Genomic DNA, 10,349 nt, shown 5'->3' with positions numbered 1-10,349 from the left:
CCACTCAAAATCGTTCGAAAAAGAAGCTGCACCGACCTCGTATTTCCAGCTATTGGCAAAGTAAACACAGGCTATTTGATTTTCACAAGAGACTCAACTGAATCTCTCGTTTATGATATTCTACAACTGAATGTGCTGCACACAAGCCACCTCATGATTCAGTTGGAACGATATTCGAGATATTGCAGTATTTTTTCATAAAGGAAACTACTCACAAGGTTGCTGAAAACTCTTCCTTCATGAAAATATACTTTGATATTTCAGATATCGTGCCAAATGAATCATTAGGCGGCCCGTGTGCAGCACATTCACTTGTAGAATATCATAAACGAGAGGTTAAGTTGAGTCTCTCGTGAAAGCCAAATTGATTTGCAAATGAGTGTATTCCTCAAAAACAGTCCATTTTGGGTTGACGGAAACTCGGGGACTGCGCCTACCTGATGAGACCCAAGAAGGACGGAACCGGTCGTGGGCTGTCGAAGAGTTTTCAGCAACGTTGTGAGCAGTTCCCTTTATGAGAGTAAACACAGACTAAGTTATGCAGGGGACTTACGGCCAGGATGCCGTTTTAACAGGGTCTGAGTAGGAGAGGGCGAGAGAAGTCCACTTATTTTCGCTACCATGCATGCATCAAAGAGACAGTTTGAAATTTTTATGTCAGCCTGATTAACAAAAGTCAGTCAACATACAGCGGAATAAAACACTCGATACCAGACAGTAACGCCACAACCAGGGACTAGTGATCGGCCCACATTCGTGTCTGACTGACAGACCGACGAACGTTGTAACCCAGGCTAATGAGTGCCATTCAGATTTGCACACGATGTTTGAGGCCTTGTTGCAAACCTTATAGTGAAAGTGGCGTAGCATCCTCGCATGAATATGTATCATCCTCGTGAACTTTGCAAGCCTCCATAACTAGAGCCTCTAGTTGATTTTGTGATTACTTGAGTAGATCCATTCCAATCGTTTTGATCTCTCTACCAAAATTACGCGTTATACAAGTTGAGTACAGGATGTTGTATACAAGATAATGATTTTTTTCATGTTTTTGATGACTGATTCACCCTGTTCCACACCTCTGCGAGTTTGTTTCCTTTGAAATGAATCTCTCAGTATCCTGATTAAACCATACGGGACGCCTGGTGCTATTGTATGGGATCAACCTTCTGATTCTGGTCTGCATTCTCAGCATGAAAGTCAATCAGAACCAGCCTTCTTAGTGGTGGTCATTTTGCGCTGTTTGATAGCTTTATTCACGTGCCAATTTTGGTTGTCCGGCATGATTAAGTCACTCAGCCAAGTGCAACGCATTAGTGTGTAATGGCAAATTACGGACGGTGAAATAATGCAAATGGTAGAATGACGGACAGGTTTGTTAAAGTGTTTTCACCATTCAGACATTCCAGACAGGGCTATGTAGACAGTGATTAAATCTATACAGGGGTTTTTCAATGGCACATGGATGGCATTTGATTGCAAAGCACCTCGGTCAAACGACCGGAGACATATTATCAGTTGATATCCCTCCAGTGAATTAGTGACTGAAGTGAGGTCAAAATGAAGCCTAGTTTCTCTGCGTTGACAAGACAGATGATGATGGTGATGTGTTGTGGAAATTCACAATTATATCCCTCCAGTGAATTAGTGACTGAAGTGCGATCAAAATGAAGCCTATTTTCTCTGCGTTGACAAGACAGATGGAAGCTTGTGGTGATGTATTGTGGAAATTCACAATTTTCCGGCCATGTATTACCTCGAGAATTCCAAACGGACAAAATTCAACAACGGCATCAGTGCTTCAGGCACCGCAACCCAGTCCAACCAACCGTCCCTTCAGTTCGGTCAGCTAAGTAAAACTATCAAAGTGACGGTAATCGTTATTGGTGCTATGGCTGAACAACAATGGGCATTTTAGAAAAAAATGTTTCACACAACTTCGTAAGCAGTGATGGTTTGGATATAAGAGTGCCTAAGGTCAGTTGGCATACGTGTATACGAACAGCACCACAATCAAATAAATGGAGCCCGGTTTTGAATTTCCAGCGTCCAGTGAATCTGTTCCTATCTAGGTCCTTTATATTTTGACCAGACACATGCACATACATCCAGCTGAAACTTGCGGGATGTACCAATAAAATGGAACTAATGCTGGTGCTAACTGTTAAGCTTCTGAATTGCTGCACGTTGATCTTATTCCATTATGTACATTTCAAAAAGAGTACCTTGTGAGCAGCTCCAAATTCCATTCAGCTTGAACCATTTGTCGTCTGTCTGCTATGCTAGGCGTCTAGTGAATAACTCACTGCTGAACGCCAGACCCGGTTCGGATGCAGGTCCCATTGCCACTACAACTGAATTAGATGTGTGGGAGAGTGATAGGGATATGGTGTAAATAAGTTGATACTAAGACCTGGATAGACTGCTGCTTCACACTTGCCTTGCATGCCAGTCAAGCAGTTGCCCTGCTGAAGAGGTCTATGACGAGCAGAAATCAGTCCAGCGATTTGGTATGGTTAACTGAAACAATTCATCTGGGACAGAAGTACGACTGTTCAGAGGAAGATAGTATAAAAGCCAATTCTACGAATTCTGCAGCTAGTCGCGAGAGGACTGCGTGATGATTAGCCAAGAACGACCAAAAGCTATAATGCGAAGTTAGTACCAAGATAATCGTGGTTTAAAATCGCCCTCGAAATTCACGAGTGTGTATGGCTGATGAGCTGCAACAAGACCAAATATTTTTAACATCCCTGCTATCCTTAAGAAGATTATACCACGAACAAAAACAAACAAGTTCATTTTCAGTTCAGTTCCAGTAGATTGTTGATGTGTAAATAGGCTGCACCATGCAAGTGGGTAGGCAGTTGAGCTTAGTTCGGCCTAACAATAATTTAAGACAGATTTGAAAAACTTGTCTGGACCAAAAGTGACGCAAACTGAAAGCATGAACTTCGAAAGAGGATTGACGAAATGCACAGAAGCAAACTTCCTTGTGGACATGTCACTCATGAAAGTCATCCCCTGAGACATGCTCACACACAGTAGAAGATTTTATGCCGATTGAACAAATTTTCGACTAGATTTCAATCCAGGCAACCCACACCAGATCCAGGCACATCTCGCACCATTGTTTCGCCAAAATCCTAGTGGTGAATTTAACCGTTTTTATTTTGCCAACTTACGGTACTCGAAGCAAACGAATGCTTCCTGCTGGGTCAGAAAAATATATTTTTAGGTGAACATTTTCAACAGCCCTCGTTTCAAACAACCAATAGAATTAGAGCAGCAGCGTAAAACACTGGGTTATAACTGCGTTTGGTCACAAACGGCGATCAAGTGGTAAATCAGCAGCTAAACTTGATGTGGTTAGCATATGTCACGTCAGCGGATGGACAGTGACCAGATATGTTTGTTAGTTTTTGTGCCTTTCCTCACGATACTTAGTCGGATGTTGCTTGTCATTATTGTAAATTACAAGGAGCAGTCACCTGATAAACTAAGCCCAAAACGAGTATACGGAGGTTGACACCAACGGTAAACTATATAGCAGTGTGTGACACATTGCAAAGCAGTTCGGAAATAGTGTCACGTCATGCGGTATCCGTGAGAATGCATGCGCGCTGAAAAAATCCTTTACGAAGAGATTGCTAATACCTGTTCAAGAAACTCACTGCTTCGTTTGCAAGCAAAGCGAATAAAAAGCATTATAAATATTGTTGGTCTTGGACCCCGAATCCGCAAGTTTCCTTCCGAAAGACAGAATGCTTGAAATCAAATGTGTTATCAGCAACGATCAAATTATATTTCAACCACTCAAACGTCTAAATACTAGTGAGAAGTGATGATCGTGGGAAGATGTAAGTCGTGCTGAAACAAGCACAGATTAGTCCTTCATGAAAACGTTACTTTTGGAAGACTTGAGTGTTTCACGACCACTTCTTCAGATGAAGACAATGGGTATATGCAGAAATACCAGGTACACATTGTACAAAAGCCACAGTGGCATTTTTTAGAAATTCAAACTGACTTCGGATAGGTGTTCTTCAAGTGGAGGTCCCCGCATACATCGTTTCACCGTAGTTCTGGACACAGCCGTCATTTAATTTTTTGGATATTTATCTGATATCTCACCAAATTTTTGTCAGCAACTGTGGTAGCTGATCAGGTGGTTGTTGGTCTGTTTGCTGAGCGCAGTAAACGACTTGCAGATATTTCGGTAGAGTTCGGAGGCTGGGCAATGCGCGTTCGGGTGTGTATTTTCCATCTTTATGCTTGCGCTTATATAGTTTGCAGAAAGCGCCTTTAGCATTCAACCAGAGTGGTTCTTCAAAATCACTTCACTTGAAATTTGCTTGGTCCTTTCGTGATCTGGTTGCGTCGTGGCCTTCATGCCTTGCATTCGATTGGTCCACCATGTCCGATTCTTTTGGTTTGTTGTTTCTAGTTCTGATGTGTCCGATCATGATCTGTGTTGCACACGCAAAGAGTGGAACTTTCCAGCCGCAGCTACTTGTGTCTCCTCAGGTGGTGACGAAACGTCTGAAAGTGAATGGCATAGGTTGACGAAGAGATTAACAGGCACCTAATCGACTACCAATGGATGCACTCTGGCTACCAATATGCCAACACAGTTACATTTTACCATTTGCCAGAATAATGCAATCGGATGTATCGGTAACTTGAATCCGTCAGTAATGACCTAAGTTCCTCCCATTTGTGCGGCTTACTATTTTCCTCTGGAGGTGAGCAAGCAGAGCTTATTTAAGACAAGTGAAACATTTCCAAAGTGACCGCTAAAAATCTCCAGAGACAACTTAGATTAAATGATCAAAGGTGAAAACTATCAACTTTTTCGTTAGGATCTTGGTTTGATTCAGCGTTGAAACCAACTCCAACCAAGAAGCGAACAAAGTGAGCAAAACCCATTGTTTGCTGGAGTAAAAGTACAGTTAACCGCAGAAGCTACATACAGACAGGTGTAGAACTCATATGCCCTGTCGAAACCATTGATTAGCAAACAGTGTTTGGACACAGTTCTGAGTTTATGTATGGAAGTTACTCGTTACTAAGTTAAACCTTAGTGACGCTAAACGAGTGACGAACGGATTGTCTTTCATAGGCTATACATTGTAATCTCTATCATAGTTCAAAAGATTTTGCCGTTCAACCTGTCTAATACCCGTTCCAAAACCCAACCATTATTGTTTTCGAAAAATTCCATATGAACAGGAGCATCCTCGCATCGGGATCTATTTTTTCGAGGTTGGTTTGTAACTGTGCATGTGAGTAACTCTCCTACAAAGAATGGATGTGTGGGCTAGTGGGATCCAATGCCTCTGTTATAATTTGGCCTTCTGGGAATAATCTGATAGATGTGCACCTAATTGACTCGTTAATTTATCCTGACATTTGATTAACGCTCGTTCATTTTATGAAAGGATTGGAGACCACGAAAATTCGCCGTTGTGATCTACATGAAAACGAAAATATGTTATCTACCTGACGGATCAATGGCGTGACAGGTTGTTTTTGGATATTGATCGATTTTTGCAGCTGGCTAATTTCATTGTTGCTGTTTTGTGAACCGTAAAGTCATACAAATGTATCCAGTGAATGTTTTCCTGTATAGAATAGAATGGCTCGAGCATGGAACTCAAACAATTCATTATCTGTCAAATGAATGTATTTTGTTAATTTTGTGAAATTTGGCTTCAGGTGGAGCATAAGGTTGACGGAAACTCGGAGACTGCGCCCACCTGATGAGCCCCAAGAAGGGCGAAACCGGTCGAGGGTTGTCGGCGAATTTTCAGCAACCTTATAAGTAGTGCACGTAGTTCTCGAAAAGCAATTTGGACCTTTATTTTGTGTTCTTTGCATTAGATATCATGGGGTCGCCTCGGAATTTCATTGTCAACATAACGGATGATACACTGTCTACAAATGTATAGCTTATAAATCCTCAAATGTACCTAAAACAACCTAAAACAATGGAAATCCAACTGTGTGAAGTCCATATTGGTTCTGCACATGAATCTCTGTGATGATTATTGCACCGACAGGGCTAAGTAGTACGGACACCAACTAACCATGCACGTGCGTGCTGAGTGAGTGTTTTAATTGATATGGGCCATCAGACAATCCTTTTCACACACTGTGGATTCCAACTGTCAACTGTCTTCACCTTGTTTGACAGTAAGGAGTTATCGGTCAGATTTTTTGGAAGCTTTAGTACTACTCTCGTTAATTTCTCAGTTTTTTCTTTGGGTTTACACAGGGTACAGGTTATTCAGCTGGTTTCACGTGAGGCTCGATGCACATCGGGCGTGGCACTTTTGCCAGCGGGCATGACAGAATACACCCTATGGAAAGAATCAACATTCGTTGAAATGCAAGCGTATTACATACATGTATATATGCAACGTAATATGCGTTTGACTAGTCCTAGTTCGTTTTGTTCAAGTCCGGCGCAAGAATGTCGGGTAACCGGGTTTCTCAGTTGGCTTCGAAGTGCTTGCTAATTCATAGATTTCCCAAGCACGCTGGACGCAAGGAAATGCTGTTGGAATGGAATCACATCTGGGATGAGTAAATATGCTTCAGAGGGAACTTCTGCAAAAAATTTGCCAAGGAGTTCAAGTGTGAAGCGTCCGCCCTTTTTGTCATCATCATGGAAAATTAACGCTGGATTTATAAACAATCAATAACTGGTCACCAAAGGTACAGTACCGGCTGATTCAGCTCTCTAATGGTCAGATAAATCAAGTGACTCAGTGTAAGCGTTTTGATGACAACTATTAACAACTATGCTTGTATCTAAACAATACCCATGCGATTATATGGCTACTTAGCGATGAATTCTAAGACTGACTAAAATAAAAGAGTGGTCAATCGAGGCGTAGAAGCACGGTGTGATGTGCACAACGCTGCTTCCTGCTTAACTGAGAGTTCATCAAAATTCGTGTCAGACGCTTATGGCTAAACGACCTAGCTCTTAAATGATAGCTGGGGTTCACCTGTGTGAATCGCCCTAAAGATCTTTGAAATGCACACTACCGATAACCCACGATAAGGGTAAAACACTGAGTAGAGTTGTTCCGCTTATAGGCACAGATGGACTCCACTTACAAAAGGAATTCTCTAATGGATAATCACATGAATATTAGCTATCGAATCCGTTTTGGTCATTAGCCGATGATTTCTCACCAAGTGCAAAATTTACAACCAAAATACAATGGCTTCTACCATGACGCTGCAACACTCGATAGGTGTGCTGTTCGCACTGATTTCTGACTAGTTAGCATGAGATCATTATCTCGCTTTACCCAATAATATCTGAAGCTAACAGTCACCTAACCGGCTAATACAGCGAGCAAATATATTCCTATATTGCATACAAACGAAAACACTAGATTCACGAATAATTTCCAGCCAGCTAATACAGGAAGCTAGTGTAACCTGGAGACATCTTAGCGCGACCAGGATTCTATGAAAACCGCAAATACTTTTATGATGCGAACTTCTTGTGTCTAAATAGAACGATTGTAACACCAGGAATTCAAAACACATTTGGTCTTTCGTGTTTACCATCACTCGCGTATGACTGTTTTATGAATGGTGGCATCAAATCTGAGATAATGCTGACAGTGAGCTCAGGCGAATGGATATGAGAAACTTCGCCACAATCGCTAAACGTGCGAGTCCCTTGCAACGGGGAAAGAGGAGAGTGCAGCTCTTGGAGTTTTATTGCTGAATTACTTAACTCTGACCAAAAGTGACGTCATAAGGGAACTCGGATTATTTCGAACCACCGTGTTCCATCACCATTTGAGACTACTGAAGAAAACAAAAAAAGCATTTGGAGAGCTTTCATTTATGCATAACCGCTGCAGTCCATGCACGAGACCATTTAGATACTTGCACAGTCCGGCGACCACGGCCAATTCCATTCAGAACAGTTATTACACTGGTATTTGGCTAAAATTTGAGAGTGTTATTTGAACCATTTTTCCGTCTGGTTCATCATTTACTTTCAGTTTTTGCCGACATTTCGAAAGCTCAGTCCTGATGTTTTTAATCTGATTTAATGCACTTGTTTTGTCGGATATTGGACTGATTTGATAACCGCCAAATTCATTTGTCGAAACGAACCGGATATCAGTGGGTTAATCTCATCAGACCAGAACTGCAACCGTGTTGCTTTTGTCCATGCCTATCTACCGCAGTTGCTTGAATGTGTTCGAATTCACGTACAGTGATATTCGGGTGTGCTTGAGACCGAGTCACACACTAGCCTTTGCTTTAGAGCACACGTGGATGTAGTCTTCACATTGTTCCAAGTGAAAGAAGTACTTTGGTACGCGGTGGTTCGTAGATAATTCTTCTCTGTACTTACCACTGCGATCGTTATGGTACCATTCTCTTCTTGCCACAGAGTCATAAAGTCGACTGGGAATCTAAGTTTTCTTTCGCCCAGGTGGTTGCTGTTAATCTTTTAGGCGGCGTTACACTGGGTTCTTCCATGCTTACCAACCTGAATTCCTTCCTTTGATACCCAATAACACATTCACCTCTTTTTTCCTGGTCTGCTCACTTTCGTATCTTCCGAATGCACTTGCCCTCAGCATGACAACACGTGATTTCGTTCGAAGCAGTGACCGCTTCGTGTTTTCAGGTTTCCTCATTCTCGTGCATTGCCCTCTGTGAATGTTTGCGAATATTTCAACCGGGTTAAAAACGTACGTATTACAGAGGGAACGTTATATTGTATTTGTGCAGTGCACCCTACGCCGTGATGTGGCCCCTTTCAATCTGCACCGATAAAACGATAGCCAGTCTGAATAACGAGCAAACGGTTTAGCCATAGGGCAAGGGAAAGCTTACAGGCACAGTAGAGTATGTTTTCTGTTGACGTGCTTCTCAAATACGCATGGCGTGATTAGTAAGCCCACAGATATTTAAATTATTTGCTCAGTGTAGGAACTTTATGGGCTTCTGACCCCTCCAACCGATCCCATCCATTTTCCACTGTCCGAAACATAAATTAATATCTTGATTTCAGTTATCCATAAAACAAACAGTTACAGAAGGTTAGTTAGGTAGGCAGGTAGGCTCAGTGAAACACGTGGAACTGGTAAACTTATACGTAAACGTACATAGTTCGTTGATAAGCAATCACTGCTTGCCTATTTCTCTTTACGTGAAACTGGTGACTTTCTGTGTGACAGGATTATCTAAAAGAATGTTCAATCTGCCATTCGAGTAATGGTTTTCAAGAACTAGCTTTTGCCTTTTTATTTGAGCCGTTGAATTCATTTGGCAAGCCAAATGATGTAAACGCCATCGAAAGTGAAGCGGACCCGCTGCTGACAAACAGTTTTATGATTATTATAAGGAAACAGCTGAACTTTGACATGCATTCACATTTTCATATCAATTTGGTTTTCGCGGTAAAGTCAACTGAATCTCTTCTTTATGACATTCTTCAGCGTAAGGTGCTTCACAAAGACAGCCTCATCTTTCAGTTAGAACAATATTCGAGCTACTGCGACACATTGCATAGGCGTGATATTCTACACATAACGTTGCTGGAACCTCTGACAGACCATGAGCGGTTTTGTCCTTCTTGGGTTTCATTACGACGTCTTTGTGCAACGTATATCATAAACGAAAGACTCAAGTGAGACTTCCAGAAAAACAAAAGTGATATGCAAATGAGTGTACTGGTCGAATGTCGTGCACTTTAAGTAGAAAATGAAGTTGGCGTAAACCCGGAGACCAAGCCCACTTGATGGGACTCATGAAGAGTAAAATAAGTCGTGGGCTGTCAAAAAGTTTTCAACAAACTTGTGAGTAGTTTTCTTTATGAAAACAGCTGTATATCCTTATGCCAGGTTGTTTCTAGTAACTGAGCCCTAACCAACACGGCTCAACTGAATCACCCAGCAACTTATGAGGAAGAAATTGATGACTGCCTCCAGTATTTGGACCTACCGAGCGCGGGCCCATTGACCTGGTAGCCATGTCGTTCAAATGCATTCCTCATGGTCGAGGCAGCATTCACATTCCTGAAGCTTTGGTATTTTGGACTAAAAATGATGAATCATCAAAACTCTGTTCTCAACAGGACATCTGAAGATCACACTCAGTTGCAGCTAAACTAAAGCTGACAAACACTGGGGACGGCAATGGATTGTGACGAAGAAACTTTAGTCATGGCCAGGTATCCGAAAAGACCACTAATGGCATTCCCTCCAAATGGGACACATCAGCTGCGGAACATCTAGTGTCAGCACTAAAACAGAGGTTGAGTGCTGCGGCGACACCCGTCCTAAATCTGACCCAAGTGT

The 10,349-nt window shown here is 42.0% G+C and overlaps 1 protein-coding gene across 1 annotated transcript; it reads right to left on the bottom strand.

Moving 5' to 3' along the window:
- Positions 1-336: 336 nt before the first annotated feature.
- T265_00668 (hypothetical protein) lies at positions 337-8,440 on the bottom strand (the record flags this gene model as incomplete). The annotated part of the gene is made up of 3 exons (XM_009164496.1): positions 337-510; positions 5,760-5,858; positions 8,396-8,440. The coding sequence occupies 3 exons, from the start codon at positions 8,438-8,440 to the stop codon at positions 337-339; spliced, it is 318 nt and encodes a 105-aa protein (XP_009162760.1).
- Positions 8,441-10,349: the final 1,909 nt, after the last annotated feature.

The sequence above is a fragment of the Opisthorchis viverrini genome (assembly GCF_000715545.1).
Source record: "Opisthorchis viverrini unplaced genomic scaffold opera_v5_6, whole genome shotgun sequence".
In the NCBI taxonomy this organism is placed as follows: Eukaryota; Metazoa; Platyhelminthes; class Trematoda; order Opisthorchiida; family Opisthorchiidae; genus Opisthorchis; species Opisthorchis viverrini.
This window is presented reverse-complemented; position numbering and strand designations above follow the sequence as displayed.